Source organism: Durio zibethinus, chromosome 23, assembly GCF_047325235.1.
Source record: "Durio zibethinus cultivar Kanyao isolate XHJ-2024 chromosome 23, ASM4732523v1, whole genome shotgun sequence".
In the NCBI taxonomy this organism is placed as follows: Eukaryota; Viridiplantae; Streptophyta; class Magnoliopsida; order Malvales; family Malvaceae; genus Durio; species Durio zibethinus.
In genome coordinates this window covers 10,401,103-10,424,327 of record NC_143184.1, presented here as the reverse complement: position 1 = coordinate 10,424,327, position 23,225 = coordinate 10,401,103, and the positions used below count along the sequence as shown (strand labels likewise).

General features: G+C 28.1%; 1 protein-coding gene across 1 annotated transcript; it reads right to left on the bottom strand.

Moving 5' to 3' along the window:
• Window positions 1-9,866: 9,866 nt before the first annotated feature.
• Window positions 9,867-16,150, bottom strand: LOC111313568 (agamous-like MADS-box protein FUL-L). The gene is made up of 8 exons (XM_022914244.2): window positions 15,786-16,150; window positions 12,590-12,668; window positions 11,314-11,378; window positions 11,102-11,201; window positions 10,964-11,005; window positions 10,693-10,734; window positions 10,448-10,581; window positions 9,867-10,197 (listed from the first exon to the last, which is right to left on the bottom strand). Exons 1-8 carry the CDS (start codon window positions 15,968-15,970, stop codon window positions 10,089-10,091), a joined length of 756 nt encoding a protein of 251 aa, XP_022769979.2. The 5' UTR covers window positions 15,971-16,150; the 3' UTR covers window positions 9,867-10,088.
• Window positions 16,151-23,225: the final 7,075 nt, after the last annotated feature.

Here is a 23,225-nt window from a genome sequence, read left to right as displayed (position 1 = left end):
CATGTGCATGAGCTATCATCTTCCTGCAATACATGGTGATGTGGGTTTTGAGGCATTTTGTACCGTTATATTTTTCAAATTTTGGTACTTTGAACTTATAGGGGATAATCACATCAGGAACTAGGCAGAGCCCAGCAGCGTCAACTGACACATAAAAGCTAAATCCTTCCACAGCCCGTAGCCTCTGCTCTAGCATGCTAATTTTGAAGCTTTCTTCAGCTTCCACCCTTATCTTTTCCTTCTCATTCTCTTTTACATCATCTAGATCAAGAATTGATTCTGCTGCCTTTTCAGTGAAGACATAATTTATATAGCTATTATACTGCCCTGGGTTGAAAGTTGATGGCATTCCAGGACATGTTGGATATGCAAAATGTTGTGGTGGGACCTTTTGGGCAGACTGGGCTTGAGGTGGGCCAAAACTTGAAGGGTACAAAGGGTCAGCCACTTCTTGCTGGCTTGTATTTCCTTCAACTCCTTTTCCTTTATTCATGTTATTAAGAGCTTTTAAAATCTTGCTTAGTTCACTTTCAATCTTCTCTTGAGCTTTTTCTAGCTTTTCAAATCTATGAGAACTTTTTTCTTCCATTTGCCTTGCTCTGGATCTTGTGTTGTATGGATGAGCAGGGTTTTCGCTAGATGGAGCTATCCTCGGACCTTGAGTACCATACTTATGATTAGAAATGTTATGCTGTGCCTTATGTATGATGCTTTGATACACAAATGAAATGTACATTTTTTGAATAAAATCTAGTATGAAATGAATGCAAATGATTATGTTAAAACATGATCATGAAAATAATGCAGATGCATACAATCAGACAAACAACATAATGTTACATATGATAAAAATAATACACAAAGTTAAACAATCAAAATGATTAGACAAATACCCTTTTTGTGTCCTAATTTCAGGGTATATCTATCATTGGGTAGAAAGGGCTCTATCTTAGGTGTAGGCACTCTTAAGGTTCACTACATGCGGTTTTAAGGTCAGATTCTAAAGGTCCTCAAATTGCTCCTTACATCCCTGTCATCACAGACTAGTAAGGCACCCTAATCCTCACTCATTACAGGCTACAAGCGAAAAAAGTTCAATTTGAGTGGGAGTATTTCGCTAGCCACTGCGGAGGCATTAGACCTCACGAAAGCAATAGGTACTTTACTCTCTCCTAGAGGGACGGAGCTCGGGTGTAGAGCTCATGTTATGCACATGCATATGAATGACATAATTAACAAGGTAAATAAACATGAATGAATAATAACACATATATACAAAAAGGTTCAATTTTATTAGGCTTTTGGATAACACAAATTATTTGCTGGCCTGACTCTCAAAGTCTCCAACGGAGTTGTCAAGCTGTCATAACATCTAGATCCAGGGATCTGTCGCTAGACATTGACTTAGGGAGTCGCCACCAATCTTTTTTTATCTAGGTACGATTGGCCACCTAAAGAATCTGTCCTTTCAGGGGACACCTAAGTTTAAGGGTCCCTAAAAGAATAAGTTCAGGTCTACTAACCAGAACAGGGTTCGGGAGTTCGGTTACGTGTGAGGAAGGTTATAGCACCCTCACAATGCCCATCAAAAGATGGTACCAGCTTAAATTTGTGTTATCCCATAAGCCTTAAAATTTTACCAAGTGATTAATTATTAAAAATTATTCTCAATTGACTCTAATACTTTTAGCAGAAAATTGAGAAAATTCTCTCACCTCAGGAATATACAAGAAAAACTACTGTTTTACTTGCAGAGGCTCCGTCATCGGATTAATTGAAGAAAAAAATCTAAATCTAAATCAAAATAGAAAGGAAGGAGAGAATGATTGTTCTTGTGTAGGAAAAATTGATACTTTCAACTTTTCTTAAAAAATATTTTTTTTTGAAACTTTGATTTCCAAGGAAAATTGATACTTTCAACTTTTCCTCAAAAATCTTTTTTTTGAAAATTTATTTTTAAGGAAAATTGATACTTTCAACTTTTCCCCAAAAATATTTTTTGAAAATTTATTTTTCTTTTAAGGAAAATTGATACTTTCAACTTTTCCTCAAAAACCCTTTTTGAAATTTATTTTTAAGGAAAATTGATATTTTCAACTTTTCCCTAAAAATATTTTTTTTGGAATTTTTTATTTTTATTTAAAGAAAATAGAATAATAAAAAAAATAAATAAAATTAAAATTAAAAAAATAAAGAAAAGTAAAAATAAAATAAAATAAAGATAAAATGAATATTGAATAAACCTAATCTAATAAATAAATAAATTAATTTTTTAAAAAAAAACTTGGAGCGGCTCGACTATCGGCTCGGCTTAAGGCAGGGAAACGGCTCGGGGGGAGCGGCTTGGCAGCTTGGCTCGGCTCGGAGGGGGGCTGGCACGCGCGGGTCAGGAAGCGGGTCGACGCTCGGGTTGGGTCGGGTTTCGGCAAAACGCACGGATCCTCTGATTAACTTAAAGCCAAAACGACGTTATTTTGGGAAGGTATAAAAGGCAGTTCCCTTCGTTTTTTAGCAGAACGCTCCTCCCCTCTCTCTCTCTTCTTCTTTTTTTCCTCTCCCTTATCTCTAAAAGCTGAGGAACTCCGGTGGGATTTTCATTGAATTCTAGAAATTGTTGTCGGAATCTGGAAAATTTCGTTGGAAGTTCGCCGGAAGTTACCGAAAGATCACCGGTTTCTGGGATTCTTCACCGGAAACTGGGCAGGTCGTCGAAAACTTCAAATTTGGTCGGAATTCTTGCCGAAAAATTCAACCCTTGCCGAAAAATTCGCCAAAATCTGGAAATTTCCCAGAAATTTCCAAAAAAATTTTCGCCAAAAATTTCTAAAAAATTATTTTCGATCCCTACAGCTATCCTAACTCTTCTCAACCTTCTTTAGCCTTCGAAAACTCTTCTATACACCTCTTTTCTCTCAAATTCAATAGCTTTGCTCACTGTTTTCTCCCTGTTCTTCATCTATTCCAGGAAGTGCCTTTTATAGGGTTGATCAGGAGTTCCTGATCAATCCCAATTCCTCCTTGGACGAGGATTCAATCTTTGAATCCAATTGGACTCTTCTAATTGAATTCCCCTTCACAGTGGGATTATTCAACTTTTAATCCTAGCCATCCAAAAAAGAAAACAAAAAAAAATAATAATAATGATAATAATAAAAAAAATCAGATACGAATCAAGAAAAGAGAAAAAAAAGATTATTAACAGATAATTAGGGATACAATAAGATAAACCAAAAAAAAATTACAAGAAAAAAAGAAAAAAAATTATTATAATATAATAATAAATATATAACAATATAAATATATTACATATAGATATTACCAGAGAAAGAAAATAATAAATAAAGATATACATATATTAATATATAATAATAATAAATAATAAAATACATAAAATACAAAAAAAAAATTGACTTGGGCCTTACCCATTTGGGCCAGGCCCAATTGATCTGGGCCTGGACCCAATTGGGTGTCTACAAGCTATATCAAGGATAGGCACATAAATAAGCATCTATGAAAGTTAAAAAATCTTTAACAATTTTGATACCAATTGTTAACAATTTTATTCAACTTTCATAGAACAAACATACTTTAACCATATGAAAGATTCATTCAATATATGTATAAATGATAATAGTAATCTTTCATAAGCTATCATATCCAAACAAGAACCAAAAGCTCATATGTATATAATAAATCATAGGTACGAATGAGCAATGAAGTTCAATTATCATCATGTCATAACAAAAATTATATAAACATGATTTTTCAAACATGATGAGCACATATGCTATAGCAAAGAAATAATGAAAGCATAATTGTTCAATTATAATCCAAATTATTTCAATGCATAACAATTGTACTTAATCTAAGCATATGCAAGTAATCAAACATAAATTTATTTCAAACAAAATCACACAAGCATATGCAAGAACATTTCAAAACATGTATAGCAATATACAAAAAAAAAATGCAAACATTTAGACACAATATGGTACATGCTATCTCAATGAACTCAATCAATGAACATGTTCAAAGAAATCAATCTATTTATCTCATATCCATGTCCAAAGATTCAAACAAATATTCATGCAATTAAAACTATTAATCAAAGCAATCAAGAACTAGGCATGAATATTAATGAAGGTGAATTAATCAATCCAAGCTTTAAAAAAAATATTAAGACAAATTTTATCAAGTAACATGGTGATTAATTTGTGTAAAGTGTTCATAAATTCAAACACAATATCTCATTTTTGCACCTATAAAAGCAAGAATTTATCAAATCATGCATTAAACATTATAAATCATAGGCACATAGCATAGATTCAATACAATTACCTCCATTCTTATCAAGCTATATTGTTGTGCTCATTGTAGTTGAGTGAGGCTTTAAATCCTCAATTCCACATCATTTGAGCCAAGTCTTTGATGCACATGAGCTTGATTGATGAAGATGACTTGCTTTACTTGTTCCACTTGAAATTTTAAAAATGTAAACTTATTCATGCTCATTTCAAGTTCTCCTAGCATAGATTAGAAAAATTTTTTGACAAAAGATTTTCATTAGAAGCATCAAGAAAATCAATTGATAAAAATTATATCAATTGTTAGAAAATAATTCCATATTCTAAGTCATCATAGGCAAAAGAAAATTTCTTCACTAAGCTCAAGTTGCCAATTGTAAGGAAGATATATACTTAAGCTAGAGGTCCTATATCAATTTAAACATCAAATAGCACAAGAATGGCACTAAAGCAAAAGTTCTCATGTAATGTGCAAAAATCAAACCTTTTAAATCATTCATGAACACAAAATAGACATATTCAATAAATCACCAAGGAATATGTCAAAAGAAATTTTAGGCCATATAAAAACTAAAAGCTTAAGAAAGACATATTTAAAAAAAAATTCAAGAAAATTTTAGCACAAAAGCATAAATATGTCTACACAAATTATAGGCCATATAAAAACTAAAAGCTCAAGAAAGACATATTTAAAAAAAAATTCAAGAAAATTTTAGCACAAAAGCATAAATATGTCTACACAAATTACAAGCCATAATCAATAATGACTTAAGCTAAAAATAAGCATCATAAGAAAATCACTCACTTAAGTCACGTTGGAACCATGTTATGTCAAGAAAAATCACGTTTATCATCTATGCACACACTTGACAAGAACAATAGATGAACTAACAACATATATCATTAAACACAATTAGTTTATCAATTATTAATCTCAAATCAAAAGATAAGTTAATTAAGCACAAGTTTCAAAATATTTCACAAAATTAATGAATCAATTCAGTACAAGAGCAAGTATATTTAAAAATATTTTAAAAATCAAGAGATAAAAAATTTAAGTATTTTCAAATCACAAGCATTAAAGTCAAGTTGAACCAATCATCATATGAGCACATGTCTTAACCAAAAACATAGATGAACAAAGAATCAATAGATATATCACTTAAGCACAAGGTGATCATCAATTTTTAAAATCACAAATCAAGAGTTAAAATAATTGAGAATAAAATAATCAAGTTTTAACAATATTTCATAAGATTCAAGCATTATAAATAAGTTAGGCAATTTTAAATATCATGGTCATATAAGCATGTTTAACAATCACAAATCAATAAAAAATTTATCAATAAAAGTATGCTCAAGCAATTTAATACCACAAACAATTTCAACAAGCATCTCAAACATACTTAAGAGCAAAATAAATGCATATTGAATGCAAGCTCACATTTTCTCAAGATTATGCAACATATGTCTTGTAATCAATGTTAACCAAATTTTGCATAATCAATCAAGCATTCAAATTTCATCAAAAATAGGTAACCAAATTCAAATTCTCTTCAAATAAAAGTTTAGAGGTTACCCATCTCCATTGTGTGTCTAGAGTATTCAATCTTTGTTCTCACATTGTGGCTCCTTGCTCTAACACACTTACAAGAGATAATCTCATTTGATTTTTGGTACCCAAATTGCTTTGGGTTCTTGAAAGTTAGTCACCAAGTTTCTTGTTCCTTTCGGAACCTATACTTGCCTAATTCTAAATGAAAATTTTCTTCTAATAGGATAAGTATGTGTAGTATGACCATGAAAATTATAAAAATTACATTTACTCATTTTAGTACTAAATGAATTCTTTAAAAGATTTTGTTTTTCATTCATCAAATCATCAAATCATCAAATTTCTTTTTCAAATCAAAATTTTCTTTTTTAAAAAATTCATTTCTACTTAGAGAGGTTTTTAAATCTATTTTCAACTTTTCATTTTCTTTTTCTAAAACATTTTTTGCATTCATCAAAAGATCATTTTTAACTTTCAATTTTGAAATCATTTTCTTATGTTTCAAATGCATATTTTCAAACTCAATTACTAAATCATTATAAGCATCTTGTAACTCATCAAAAGTATAAGAGTTTGAATCACAAGAGTTAGAGGTTACTTTTGGTTCCTCAATAGCCATGAGATATGTTGGATGTTGGTTGGAAATTTATCTTTTATGTAGCTTATCCAACTTTCTTTATATCTCATTTAAGGTTGAGCATTTTGAGACCAAGTTGAAGTTGTAATCATCTAAAGCTTTATAGAAAATGCACTTGGCCTTTGCATCATCCATCACTTGCCTCATATAGTTTGCATCATTTAAAAGAGTTCCAAGCCCTCTTTCTATCATTAACCAATTTTCAAAATCTTGGGTTATTGTGAACATCTTCATCTTCCTCCTCCATTCATAAAATTTAAATTTATCAACCATAGGAGCTTTGAAGACTGTCTCACCATCTTGGAACCAAAATTGAGTCATATGATATTTTCTCAATGTGGTTAAACCTACAAAAAGAGACTAAAGTTTTGATACCAATTATTAGCTTTATATGTTAGATAGTGATCCAAGATGGGGGGTGACTTGGATTTTTCCAAAGTCTTCCCAAATAAATGATTTCAATATAGTTGAATGGAAATTAAAACAATAAGCACTTTTGATGAAAATATAATGCAAACAATAACAATTAATGAATCTAAAATCAAATATAAACAATAATAAATTGTAAGGAGATAGGGATAGAGAAATCAAACACAATGATTTATAGAGGTTCGATCTTTCTCCACAAGGCACCTAGTCCTTTTTTCTTAGTTGTCCACACCAAGGCTTCAATCCACTATTTTTGAATTAAAAATACAACATATCTTTTTCTTTCTAAGGCTTAAGATAGAAACCTCTACCCTTTGTAGTATTTTACCCAATCTCACTACAAAATTCTCAAAAAGAAACCTCACTTTTTGTTCTCTTCCACCCTTGTATATCAAAGATAATTTTACAAACAATAGAACAACCTCTCTAAAGCTAAGTGTTTGCTAAATTTAAGTACAAGAAAATGATGAATGAATAACAAATAAAAATTGGATACAATAAATATAAATATATGGACTTTGAAGCTCTAAAAACTCTTTATTCTTTGAGAGAATGAAAACATAGCTTATTGGCTCTTGCTCTCTTGATTCATCAATCCTCTTGGTGTGTTGGAGCGCCCAATTTATAGAGAAATTGAAGAGGTAGCCATTGGAAGTGTTTAAGAGAAGAAAATAACCGTTAGAAACACCAAAAAGTAGACGCTGGAGTGCTTCCGCCCAGAACTGATCAATCCCTTTCATGAGGGGATCGATTGATTCATGTTTTAAACTAATTTGCCTTTGAAAATCATGACCCGATCGATCCCTTCCATGAGGGGATCGATCCTGTCAGTGGCTGGGTGGTTATCTCTTGTTATATACTCTACTTACTAATTTGATCATATCTTGAGTTATACAAATCCAAATTACAAACTGTTTGAAGATTTAGAAACTAGACTTAAAGATCTTTCTATCCATATAAAGTTCATCACCTAATTTACTGTGTACGAATTATAGTGAATTTTCAAATTTATGCCTTGTGCAGTTTTTCTGACAACTGTAGAGTGTCTAGTAAAAATTCAAAATCTTTTCTTAGACAATTTGGATTTTTATTTTTGTTTAATCCATTAGAAAGTAGACTCAAAGAGCTTTCCAACCATATAAAATTCAAATATTAAGATTTTACAAATTAATACAGAAAAATAAAACAAGTTCAATGTTGAAAAACTTTGTTATTGTAAAACAGCTTTCTTAAGTTAATCTGTTTCTCAAAACTAATATTATCAAAATTGTATTAAGTCCAAAATGAATAAGTTCACTTTAAAAACAACAATAGGACTTTCATTTAAGCTCAAATAAATAATCTTTAAAGGTAGATTTGGTTTGAGAAATATGACACCAAGAAAGGTTTGTTTAAACTTTGAAAATCTTATTATTTATTTAATACCAAAATATAAAACTTAAGAACATGTACTAAATAAATCTTTTTCAAGTTTTGATCAAATTTATTTAGCTTTAATGTTTTGTCATTTCAAAATAAGGATCAATTCAAAACTAACATGATAACATTCAAATATGAGCGAAATTTTATTGTTTTTTTCACTTGTTTACATAAATAAATTTTTTATTATTTATTTATCATTTTCTTATATTTTTTAAAAAATAATAATTAATTAAAATTTTACATTACAATATTAATTATTTACATTATAATAATATTTTCTTATAATTTGTCTTCCCTTTTGTTATGTTTAAAATTATCATAAAATTTTCTTATTATGTTAAGACATTTTTTACATATTTTAAGCCAATGATATGAATTTTACATTTTTTCTCGTATGTTTAAGTTACAAAATTTTATTATTATTATTTATTGAATTTTTTTATATAGTTACATGAATAATAATTAATCAAAATTTTATGTTATTAGCTTAATTATTTACATTATAATAATACTTTCGTATGGTTGTTCTTATATTCCAATAGGTTTAGAATTGTTATAGCTCTTTTTTAATATGTTATGATACTTTTAATCCATTTTATATTAAATTATACAGATTTTACACTTCTTATCACTTGTTCACATTGTGTTTATTTTTTAAATTTTATCTATTTTTCTTATATATTAACAAAAATAATAATTAATTAAAATTTTAAGTTGCTTACTTAATTATTTAAGTTGTGATAATATCTTCTAACAATTGCTCTTATGTTTCATTACATTTACAATTGTTATAACTCTTTTTTAGTCTGTGTTATGACAATTTTTACTCATTTTACGTCAAATAATACAAATTTTATAAATTTTTTCACTTTTTTACGTTACTTACTTATTTTTTATTTTTAGCTATTTTGCTTATATATTTACAAAACAATAATTAATTAAAATTTTACATTACCTATTTAATTATTTACGTTACAATAATATCTTTTTATAGTTATTCTTACTTGTCATTATGTTTAAAATTATTATAGCTTTGTCATTGTGTGTTACGATATTTTTTATCCATTTTACGGTAAATAATACAAATTTTACATTTTCCTTACTTGTTTACAAAACCTATTTATTTTTTTAATAATTAGTTATTTTTCTTATATATTTATAAAAATAATAATCAAGTAAAAATTTATGTTATAATAATATTTTCTTAGATTACTCTTACCTTGAACTTCATGGCCAAGTAATTTATCAGTAGTGGTTTTGAGAATCTTTTCTTTCCATTTGAATTTCGTGCGTTTCCCCTCTCCTTACATCGTCATACAAATGAAAATGAAGGCCAATTAGGCCCTTGATCAAGTGTAAAAGTTACAGGTTGAAATTGCCACCGTTATGCATCAAATCCTCCTATCTTCTTGTGTGAATGCATTGTAGAATACCAAATGGGAACAAAAAGAAACGAATCCATTGAAGATTGAGTAGAACATGTACTTCCCACTTTGATATTGCATTCAACATGCATATTCTTGGTCTCGGAATTGTTAAGCAATGTGCTTTATATACCTCTTAAATACTTCAGTGGGACAGCAGGATGCCGCAGTCTCAAAACAATTTTGAGTTTCAAATAAACAACTTATAGTTTTCTCATTGCATTTGAACTTTTTGCGATGGTACGTCAAGAATTCTCACTCTATAAAAACATTGTTTGAAATGTTTGATTCGAACTGCTCGTCTCAGCGTCAGCTTTTTATCTGTTTACATGACGAAGCATCCAGGGGGGTATCACAGTACTGATACTAGGCTGGGGTTGAGTCTCAGCCTCCTTGGTTATACCTTCTATGGCCTGGTAACAACCTCTGCATGATTCATATCAAAACTGGACATCAGTCTTATTGAATGAGTATTGGAGAAAATACTGCAGTTCAGTGCTGCATTTTGCTTAAGAAGTTTTCCCCAGGACCGATTTCTATAGCACTTTACAGGAAAAAAAAGTTTGCCTCCATTAATTAATTTCTTTCAAGTTAATAAAAGAAAAAAGGAAGAAATAAAGAAAATCCTAGATCAATCAAACAGCTAGCTAGCATGAAAGAGAATGAGAGATAGTACCCAATAGTCAAAGAAGGAAACTGTATTGTTGCTGGTGGCGGTGGTGGTTGTACTATGGACCATGATGAGTTTTGGGCATAGTTTTGATGCTCACATTGTGCATGCTCAGGTAGTCTCTTCTCATATTCTTTGAGCTATATCCATGGCAAAAAAATTAATGAAGTCAAAGATGAAGCTAGAAACTTAATATTTGAAAAACAGAATGCAAGCTTTGGAAGTTTGAGTGTAGAAGCTGTAGTTCCTACATTTTTTGCTAGCATGTTGTTCTGGTCTTGCAATGTCTTTTCCTGTCACAAGCTTCAATGTCAAAAATAGCATATACCAGACAATTGGGATTTTTATATGAACTCTCTTGGTTGCCATTTAACATATTACAATGTCTGCCTGTGTTAATGTTAAAAAAAAAAAAAAAAAAAAAGCTGGAGCAGTATTCTTTCATGAAATTTAATTTTGGATTTTAGAATATTAATCCAAGTCGTGATAAATGTTTCATCATATGCCAAAGAAGTATCTTACTTTCTTCTGCAGCTCTGAAATGGATTCGAGCATGAGTTTATTCTGCATGTCAGAACAAAACATGAGTGAGTAAAATAAAGCATTCATATAAATATATAACAGAAATTTCATAGAAATCATTGAACATGCTTATTTTACCTTTCTAGTTCGTATGCGCTTCAGAGAATTATCAATCTGTTGTTCCAAAAGTTTCAGGTCCCTCAGACTCAAGGGATCAAGCTCTTCTCCAAGGAAGTGCCTGCATGATAAATGTAAAATATCTCATTTGCTTGAGCTGATTTTAAGTTTTCCAGTAAATCCAATCCAACCCTAGACAATGTTCTATCATTCACATGAAGTTACATTTGTACCTCAAGTTCCTTTGCAAAGCTTCAACTGTTGACATGAGTTTGGTACATTCCAAAGACGAGTTTGCCTGTGTAGCATTCAGAAAAGGATTAAAGAATTAATGATTTCATTTTCCTTTAAATCAACAAGCACTAACAATCCAATTACAAGTCTCAGCCTAAAAGATTCTGACTATCAAAGGAAATTTCAAGAATTCGTAGTCATGGCTACAGTGGTGCATCAGATACAGTCATACTTATATAAACGAATTTTTTTATGTTTGGTGATAGAAGTAGCAGAACCAGAAACATGCATGGTTTAAATGTCTGTTCTTTGATATAGTGACTACTTTTATGGAAAACAAATACAGTACAGTAGAGATAAACATATACAGAAGAAGGATATCTTTTTGTTTTTAAGTAGGTGAATGAAGGAAGCTCTAAGACCTTAACAATGAATTGGTAAAAAAAAAAAAAATTAAGACAATAGAGAAGAGATACAAATGTCTACCTGGCTGGGGAATACAGTAAAGTAGCTAGTTTAGTCATTGTTACCATACTTTGCAAAATCTTTACAAAATATGATTTTAAAGGGTAGAAAGGGACCACAGGCTCTAGTCATCAAAATGGAATACTCGTACTCTAAGAATCTCTCAATCTAATACTCCTAATTCCAACTAGATTTTAAGGGGTTTAATTTACCTTTCTACCCTCTCTCAAACCAATGATGTAAATAAATAAAATATGAGTGAATTTTGTTATGTTTGAGATTTGATTATTTAATTAATGAATCTTAAATTATTATTTTTGATCGTTTGTTGAATTTAATAAATTAACATAAATAAATAAAAATTAAATATGTTCATAAACTTTTTTTTTGTTCATTTACATTATTAATATTAACGAACTAAATATGAATAAATTTTATTATATTTATAATTTATTCGTTTAACAAATAATGAAATGTTATTTAAAATCATCTGTTAAACCTAATAATCGAATAAAAATCGAATATGTTCACAAACTAATAAATAAAAATGTTATTTATTTACACCCACACCTCAAACACACTTTTTATGGCCATTTTTTTTATGGATATCCAAACACATTTCATGTATACGCAATGTGTGTAATACAGTTTTATACGTTCCATTATAAAATCACGAAATGGACACCTTAGCTTGCCAATTATTTTCAAAAGAATAAACGATTTGCTGCAACCTACAGTTGCAATGGAATAAATGATTTACTCTGACTATGTACATTTTGGATAAATTTCATGATTTGCAGCAAGACATACCTGTGATTCAGAGCCAGTTGGGACAAGCAGTCTCTCTGAATATGATTGTCGTTCGTATCGTTCCAGGATCCTCTCCATCCTGTAACAATACAAAAGCTAATCAAAGAAAAGACTTGATGCACTTTTAGTACATGAATGTCAGTAAGTGTTATGAATGCCATTGTTAGGATTTATGTTCATTGAATTCATCAAAAAAAAAAAAAAGACCATTCTAATTTTGCTGAATTCCTTAAATGTGTCTCACTAAAGTCATGGATTTATCAGAAATCCAAAACCTAATCAATTTTAAAGGTTGAGTAATGATGTCTAATTATGTTATTGCTTATAATCTAGGTTGTCTCAGTTGGTTTAGCTGGTATAATTAAAGACTACTGAGGGTTGTTTTAAACTCTGAATTGAATCCTAAATGCATCAAATGTTGAGCAAATATTGAGAGGTTTATGAGATAAAAGATGGTTTGTTTCTCATTGCATAGTCTAATATCATTGGACAAAAATGAAAAAACATAAAGGCCAAAAAAAAAAGAAAAAAAGAAACCTAAAAGGAGATGCAACACAGGAATATCAGGACTCGATTTTTAATGCAAATGTTGGACCAGAACTGGACATTTTTGTGAAGCCATTGAAATATTATACATGTCTCATGCAAGATTTCACAACTATATCTCTGTTGATGTTGACATGAACTTCATCCCAATCTAATGAAAATAACAGTTCATATGTACCCCTAAATTGTGGGTATATTGGGATCTTTACACTGAAAACTTAGGGTATAACAAAGTAAATAGCATTCTTTTAGGGGCTACATTCTGCTTTAACAGCTCATTCCTTTTCTTTCTATCCTTTTTTTTTTTCATTTATTTTTGAAGGTCTGAAATTGTTTGGCTCACACGATTGAAGAATTTCTGTCATGGTGCCTAATTAATAATATGAATGAAAGTTTTCTTTTTCATTTATTTTAAGAACTTAAATTGGTATCAAATTTGGATATCCCTCTAGCTCTTGGGAAGTTGATTGTTTTCAGCAGAATTTAACATTGAATTTAGAGCATTTCAAAGCTACATCAAGCAAATGATATTCAAGAACCAATGGCAGGAAAAATAATCATAAACATACACCACACAAGTCTGAGCATTACAATATTTTCATGCAAGATTTTAACTCTATTTTAATATATATATATATGCTATTACTAACAAATAAAAGATGTTTTTGTTATAGAAAATAACAAAAATAAAAATAAATAAATTATGAGTAAACATTTAGAGAAATGAACTATACCAATATAAAGTTCTAAGAAAATTTAGACAACCTCAAGACTTAAAAACTTACTGCAAATGCAAGAAATCATACATTCAACTAACGTATTTAATTTTCCCTTCAGTTTATGACTTTTGAGTATTTTTCTGGTAAACTAATTCATTTCCTTCTACACTTACCTAGTTGGGAAGTCAACGATTACAGTATTAAATATAGGATGGCTCTTGGGTTTACATTTGTATATCTCTTCATAAAATAAATGGAAATGAAAATTAGTGTCATATTCAAGAAATTGGGCTATTTTTTCACCAACCCCAGTCCAGTAATTTATTATCTTTTTAAATCTTTCAAATCATAATAAATATTCATGTACTCGTGAACATTTAAGCTTGAGAACTCAAGTCCAATGAATCCATTGCATAATTAAATACACTTCACCTCACTCAATTTAAAATTTTCTGTGGAAAATGGGATGGGAGTAAAACAGCGAAAACCATGTGTGAATATCTTGAAACAAAGTTAAAATAAAATTAAGTGAAATATAATAATTTAATTAGACACAACAAAATCATTTTCAGTCTGGAAATCTACAAAGTGAAAACCTGAAATGTTAGTAGCTTGCATGCCTCTAGCTAGTGGCTCGTACTGCTATGTTGAAATATCAATATGGAAATTGTAAATGACAAAAGTTACATTGATTTCCTCAGTATTCCAACACACACACACACACACTCGTATATACATACGTACATATAATATATATGCATATAATGCCTATGAACATAGCTAATATTATTAGGGGGCATTTTCCAAGGTGAATCAAAAACAAGTTCCAAATATCCTAGGTTAAAAACTAAATGCAAAAGACATGGGGAAAACAAAAAGGAGGAATGCTATAACACCAAGCCCTATGACACAAAGCTGTCTAAACTTAGGCTTCAAAGTTGAAGTAACGTGGTTTTAACAAATTTTTGCACAACCAACATTATAGGGTACTGCCATTTTCATTAATTTAACCAAATCATTCCATAATCTTCAACTTAATTATTTCCTGTTAAACTTCCATGAACATACCAGTATTACAGCTAGAGGTTAAACAATATGTAGCATTTTTCACATCTGATCTAACAAATCAATACAGGAAAAGATTTTTTCATATAATCTTAACAAATTAACAAACAAAAACAAAAATGTTAAGCAAAGTTTCTTGAATTAAAGGAAGAGACATATATAATAAACTTACTTTTCAAAGTTGAATTAATCTTGTTTAACCAATTTTTCATAACCAAAAATAAAGGTACTATATATCATTTGCTATAATATAAGCAAACTCATCCCATAATCTGCAACTCAAAGATTTCCTGTTAAACTTCTATATGAAAGTACACGCAGATAAAATTAAAACTAAACACATATTATTTGAGAGGTTAAACACAAAAACTATAAAATTAAGACTAAACACAGATTATTAGTGAGGTTAGACAACATATATTTCACTTCTATCTGACAAATCAATACAGAAACTTTTTATGTCATAAAATCTCAACAAACAAACAATAACAAAAACAAAAATTTACAGAAAAGTTCTTTAAGTAAAGGAAGAGGCAATATATACCAGAAGAAAAATGTTTTTGCGAAGAAAAAGACATCTAAAATGACAAATGAAAAAATTCCTATGTTTTATTCATGTTTTTTCCTTAGCCTTTTTATAGTGTTTATATGAGAGAAGGATAGATCAAATAATATCAGAAAGCTGAAGATTTTGGTGTAGTGCAAAGCCATGAACAGTGCAGTAATGAACAAAAGGAAGGAAAATAACAAAGACCCAGAACTTAAAAACAATCAGAAACTAAAAAAATATAAAAACATGCAATAACAGGCAAAACTAAGAGATTAAAAGTGTAAATTAAGTGGTTGAAAGAATTATTTGTAAAAACCTGGATTCAGATGAGTACTCAAAGAGCTTCCCTCTGTTAGAGAAAACAATCAAAGCAACCTCGGCATCACATAACACTGAGATTTCATGAGCTTTCTTTAGCAAACCAGTTCTTCTCTTTGAGAACGTTACTTGCCTGCTAGTATTGTTCTCGATCCGCCTTAGCTGAACCCTACCTCTCCCCATTTTTTGCCACTCTTAAAAAGAAAAAAAAAATTCTCACTAAACAAGCAAACAAAAATAAAGTTCAAGAAACGCTAAAGATATGAGTTCATTTAGTTTTTTTGGTTCTCTTTTGTTTTTGTTTTTTCTACATGGGAAAAGAAAACATGAAACTGATGCAAAAATGGAAATTCCGAGGTAAAGGTTTCTATTTTTTGGCGTTGTAATATGAAGCAGAAGGCTTTGATTTTATAGAATTGATAATAATACGGATCGTATTAAATTTGATTAGGTTGTTTAAAGTATTATAAATTTTTAAAATTTAATTTAAATTTGAGTCATTTTTTTGTAATTGATTTAATTTGAAATAAATTTTATTGGTTCAATTTATTTATTTTTTAAATTTAATTTTTTATTTTAATAAATTATTTTAATATATTTTTAATATATTCAAATAAATTAAATATAAACAATTATTTTATTTTTTAAAAATTTAAAATATATAAAAACTAATAAAATATACAATTTAGATTGCTTCAATTTTTTATTTTAATTTTTAATTTAAAATTTGATTTAAATATAATATATATTTAATATCTAAATTTAATTCAAATTGAAAAAAATCGATTAAAATTAAACTGAATATAGTAATTTTGAATTTTTTTCTCAACCTATTTATCTTTCCATATATAGAGAGATTGGGAAAAATAAAATAGAAAAAATGGGGAGTAGTAATAAAATATTATTTATTTATTTATTTATGGTAGTTATTTTGGCTTTTTATTGTAAGAGAAAAGAGAGTGTAGGGGGGAAGTAGTAGACTTAGGGGTCAAATGTTGTCGAAGATGATAGGTTGAAAGGCTGAAACAGACAAACAGTCGTTAGTGAGCGGTGACTGGTTTTTTAGCCACAGGTCGTGGTACTGCACTGCAGCAACAGCGTCGGTACATTTTCTTTTTCTTTGGCAAATTCATTGTGATTTGCGTGGGACCGAGGTACGTGTGCTGTGTTATGGCGACGGCGCTAATAGTCTCCGCTTTTAATTTTAAAATTTTATATTTATTTATTAAATTTAATAATTTATAAATACTATTTTAAAATTCATTAATTAAAAAAAATTAAAAAATTTATTCATATTTAATTCATTTATAATGTAAAAAAATAAATTAAAAGATCATTTTAACAAATATTTTGTAAATAAATTCAATTTTTTATTAAATGAACAATATGTTAATAATTTTTAATTAAATAAATAGAATATGCATGTAATAAATTTTGATTATATTCTATTTATTTACATCTTTATTTTTAAGGATGTTCATTCAATTGATTTAATTACTTTCGAATTGAATTATAAAAAATCGAATTAATTAAATTAAATTAAATTATTTTATTTTTATTAATCAAACTAATTTTTTTAATTTTAAAAATTAATTGACCGAAACTAATTCGATTATTCAATTAATTTTTTCAATTAAACAAATAATAAATACATTAAATTAAATTTTAAATTATTAATATTTTATATTTAAAATAAATTAAATAAAATTATCTAACAAAAACATTCAAATATCAAATTATTAAATTAAAAACTTTAATAACTTGAAATGAAATTGATAATTTCATATATTTTTAGTTTTTTATATAGGTTTTATTATATTTCAATTAAAATTTCGATTAATTTTGTTTAAAAATTGAATTAATTGAAAACCCAAAATTTTTTTAAAATTATTTTCGATAATCAATCAAAATTAATCAATAATTGATTAATTAATCGAATTAAATTAATTCAATGAATTAATTCATTTAAAACTAAAATTTGAATGCCCCTATTTATTTCTTTCTTCTCCCACTGCCTCCTTACTTGCCATAATTAATACTCTTGGGTTTGTTACTCATCTTTCATTTGCTTCCCCTTCTACCTAATTTATTTTTGTTTTTTTTGTCGTGGCCATCCTTTCTGCCTAATTAGGTCATACTTTCTTAGCTATCTTCTTCATCTTTAAGGTTTATTACGTTGCTATGTTAGGTAGTAGAAGATTGATGATCATTAAACATATAGGAAGGGATTAGGAATGGCAACAAATTAAACACGGTCAAAACGGTTTTTTGTTTGTTCTAAATTTCATCCGATTTTATATTTTTTTAATTTAAATTCGATTCGATTTGATTTAAAATTTATTTTTCTTATATTATTTTAGTTTAATATTGACAAAAATTTTATTTTAAATGCATTGAGCTGTTTACCATTTTTAGATGAGGTGTTTGATAGAAAAAAAAAAATCACCTACAAGGGTTGTTTCCCCAATCGACTAATTTTCGTCTCAATATTTGTTTAAAACTTGGAACAATTTAACTGTCTCACAAAAGAAAATTGTTACGTTCAATAAGAGAGATGGGAATTAAAGCAAATAAAAAACATTTGTTTTTCTCGTTTCATTTTTCCTATAAGAGATGAAGAGTATATGAAATAAATAGTTGCCTTCAGCTTCTTGATTTAATGGTTAAGAAATCTTAATAAAACATGTAAGGCATAAGTTCAATCCTTGCCATCTCCTTTCCTTAATCCGTATATATATATAAAAAAAGAAAAGAAATACATAGGTTGAGATTAAAATTGTAAGTAAAAAAAGGTTATGCATATAATTAGAGAGTGACTGTTTCCCATTTTCTAATTGTTAATTATCTTTCAAAAAATAATTGCATTATTTATTTGGTAAGAGATCATAGTTTAAAAATAAAAGATATATAAAAAGGTGCCACATATATATTTCATTACCTTTTAAATTATTATTATTATTATTATTATTATTATCTTAAAAGGTATACGTTACTTTATTAATTTTGTTTGTAAAATCTAAAAATTTCCCTGTCAATAAATATGATAATTTTTCTTAATTTATAGCTTTAAAAATTGAAATATTTTTATGCAAACTTCAGTCGGAGATGGGACCAAATATATGGTAAGATTTATATATATATATATATATATAAATAAAGCATAATACATGTTCTTGTGGTCCAACCCTTGGTACATGAATGAAATTAAAATATGAATTATTATTTGGTTAATGAGAGAATAGTACAGTACTATATTTTTTAATTTAATCTGTGAACATGGTTCTTTTGGAAGTGGTCCCAAAACAAAAAAATTTAAATAAGTTTATTTTTAATTTTAATTTTGAAGAAAGGTCCCATTTTACATAGGATCTTTGGGGACCATGATACCACAAACCCTATGCTCCATTCCACCATCAAACAAATTTATAATTTATCTCGTACTAGTCCTTATCTTCGTTAAAGATGGGGTCATTTACATGAATATATTCAAAAATTAATAATTTTCCTTTGAAAAATAAAAAATATTTGGCTCAAAAGGATAAATTGCATGCTATTTTAAAAAGTTTTTAAGTATTATTAAAAATGATGCACACGAGAATGTGATTAATTTTATAATAGACATGCTTCTTAAAAATACAAAATATTCTTAAATTTTAGATTTTGCCCCACTCTATTAATAGATCAGAGTGATTTTTTCATCAATATTACTAAAAAAATAAACAACTCTCGTCAACTTTTGAATCAAATTTCATAGGAAACGTGGAGTAATGTGAAAAATATAATCTCAAGATATCTTAGGGTTCAAAAATAAGGAGAGTGAAAGAAGAGAAAGAAGAACAATACTTGCCCTTTCCTTCAACTCATCCCCTTGACTTTCCCCACACGAATTTTGCAATCTCAAGGGATTATTGCTCTTATAGCCCAATGCAAAATTTGAGGCCAAATACATTAATATATCTATGGTGATGAGGAAATTCATGAGTGATTTTGACTGAATTTTCTTTCTCTTTTAGCTATGCTAGAAGAATTTCCATGGTTGTGGGAGGAATTAAAAAGGATCGATCAAATAAAGGATGTTGAAAAGATGTTTGATCTTCCAGAATCAAGCAAAATTTATGCATTTGATTAACTTTATTGCAGCAAAAATATCCAATTTTAAGAATTAATCCATGTTTTTATTTGCTGTTGACAAATCATTTAACCATAAAATTATTTAAAAAAGGGGTCAAATTATAGAAAATTATATTCAAAATTTCAAGACAGTGAAGAATTTATTTGTAAATGATCAGGAAAAATAATTTTTACTTTGTTTTGGGTTAAAAAGTTTATTGAATACCTATATCCATGCCATTAATTAAAAAAAAAATTTTTAAGTAGGATTTGATCCTTTGAGTTAATATTCCTTCTCCCTCATTTTATTAAAAAAATACTAATTAAACTGTGAAAAAGAATCTTTTTTAGTAATAAAGATTACAGCTCTAAAACAAGGTTCCCATTGTGGAATGTCTTTTCCCAAAGATTATAACTTGTTGTACCATAAACCAAACGTTATTAAAAAAAAGGACATATTCCTAACCCAATTAAACCATTTATTGAAGGGCAAAGATATTGTTGAAAATTCGAGACTTATTAATTTAATTTAATTCATGCAATTATATTTAAAAAAAATATTTAACAAGTTTAAAATTAAAATTCAAGCACTTATAATCATTTTTTTATTTTAAATTATGAATTTTTTATTAAAAAATATTACCAAAAATTAAAAAAAAAAACTATCCTATGTATTATATGTATTAGTAAAGTTTTTAAACTTCACATGAGCTATCATTGGCCAAAAAAAGCTTAAAGAGCTATCACATATTATTAAAGGTCGTAAATTAAATGTGAAAATTAATTAATAAATACAACTAAATGAATATGTGATAGTTGAGTTAAAAATTCCGACACTGATATATAAAGAATAATAATTCATTAATTTAGAAAAAAAAAAAGGTGAAAATTGTAGTACAATTTGAACATAAAAATGATTAAAACTTAAAAAAAAAAAAGAAATTAATTAAGAAGAAAAGTACCATGCAAGAGAAAAAGATTCTGATGACCTTCTCAAGAATTGAGATTATTGGGGACTTAATTTAATAATTCTTATTAAGAAGATGTTGTGCCTAACTTTGCATTCCAGGGTACATGTGTTAAAAATCTTCACAATCTTTATGCAGAATTTTGGTACTTTTTATAAAAGAACATAAAAAAAAAAAAGAAATATAAAAGCATTCGATTCTTTCATTACTGGTTCTTTTTCATACATTTCTCACCATGGTATGAATTGTGTATCACTGATATAACATGTGAATCAATGGGTGAATTTTGAAAAATAGCTAAGAAATGGAAAATTTTTCTTATGTGAATGATTTAAAAGATGGATAACTTTTTTTTTTTTATCATCAAAGGTGTTCTATATTGATACATGATGTCCTATACTACTTTATAATAAAAAATATTACTTTTGGCAAAGAAAGAAAAATGATTTCGTCCCTAAACTTTTAATCTAATATTTAAAGATATTAATCTAATATTTAAAGATATTTGAGGGAATACCAATGACTTGGTTTCGAACTAAACCTCCCTATTTTTCTTACTTATATTAAAATTTTACTCTCTTGATATAATTTAAAAAAAGAAAATGATTTCATGCCGATGAGACCTCGCTTAATATATTATCAATTAGCAAATTTCAGCAAAAAAAAAAAAAAAGAAATCCTTGGATACGAAAGTTCTCTTATCTTTATCTCAAAACATCATCCATGGATACTTTTTTGAATCCTTTTCCTGGTATTGTAAAACCTATATATGATTCTTGACCTAGAAAATTTTTTTTCTTGTGCAAGACAAAATTTTCATGATATCACATCTGTCAATGTGACTCATTTGTTTCTCTGTTCCTCCTTTTTTTTTTATGTTTCCAAATTATGTTCACATTTTTTTTAACACTTACAACTCTTGCTTTTTCTACACTTCAAAATTGATTTTGATTATTTTTTTATTTTTTAATATTAAAAATAATAAAATATTAATTTTATAAAATATTAATTTTAATATTTAATATGCTAAAGTCAATTTTTTTTAATTAAACTATGCATTTACATTTAAGAAATTTCAAAACAGAACAATGCGTATGGTTTTGACCTTTTAGGAGACACAGCTAACGGCTGCATGCTCTACGGAAGGATGTAGATTCGGCCTGGTTTGGAATGGCTTTATAATTGTTAATTTAGAAAAAGATTCGAACTAAGCTCTTTGAGCCATTAGCCATTTGGGCCAAATTGTCAGTTGACCAGCCTAGATTTCTACCTTTTCCAGCCCAAAACTTAGATACGAGAGGTGTGATCTGTTTTTAATGGTGAGGATATGTTTATTGATACAAATGCAACAATGATTTTGAAGTGAATTCTAATGAAAAAAAAAAATAAAGATATTAAATTAAAATTATATATAATAATAAAAATTTAAATTATTTAATACTTATAAAATTTATTTAAATTATTTATTAATATATTGTATAATAAAATTTGTTTACTATATTAAATTAATAAAATTGTTTTGTACCTTTTAAATAAAAATGAGTTTAAAGGATATTTTTGAGTTTAGAGTAAAAGGATAAGGGCAAAATTGGAAGGAAAAATAATTGAGGAGTGATCAACCACTTGACCAAAAAGTCCGATGACCAACTGCCATCAGCCTCACCGTGCTGGAGACCCATTTGGGTCTCAGCGCATCGGTGAGCACTTAAATTCATTGCAACCGTACCTCCATCGGAGGTTCAATGCAGTGCAATCCTAACGAACTTTAAAATTATTAAATTAAGAGGCAAATATCGCATTGATAGAATATTATATTTTTAATTTTAATGATTAAAATTTAAATTTTGATAATTTTAATTATAAAAAAAATTAATAAATTAGGATAGTCTCAATTTGCACCGTCAAACCCACAATAAATATTGGAAATTACAAAATATCTAGATGAAAATTTTGGATAAAGATATTAAGTTCATGTTTGTGGTGTTTCTGTCCTGAAATGAAGTTTCGAGTTTATAAACCTTTGAAATTTAAAAATAAAAAATTACTTTTTAAAATGTTTTAGGTTCGAATTTGTTGTGAGACTGTAATAAAGTAATTTTCATCAATTTATTAAATTTAATGTAAATAAATTTGTTTAAGCTAATCTAGAGAAAAATGTATTGGACAATGGCCAGAACCCTTTGCCACCTCAAAAAAATTTCTAGAGCTCATCAAATTCTTAATAAAATGGTAATGTTCCTAATGAAGATCTCATGCACAGAAAGATTAGATGATACCTGTTAAGAACTATGCAAGGCAGCTCATCTTCCTACCCATAACCAATATCCAGTCAAATTCTTAATAATGGATAAAGAATTTAG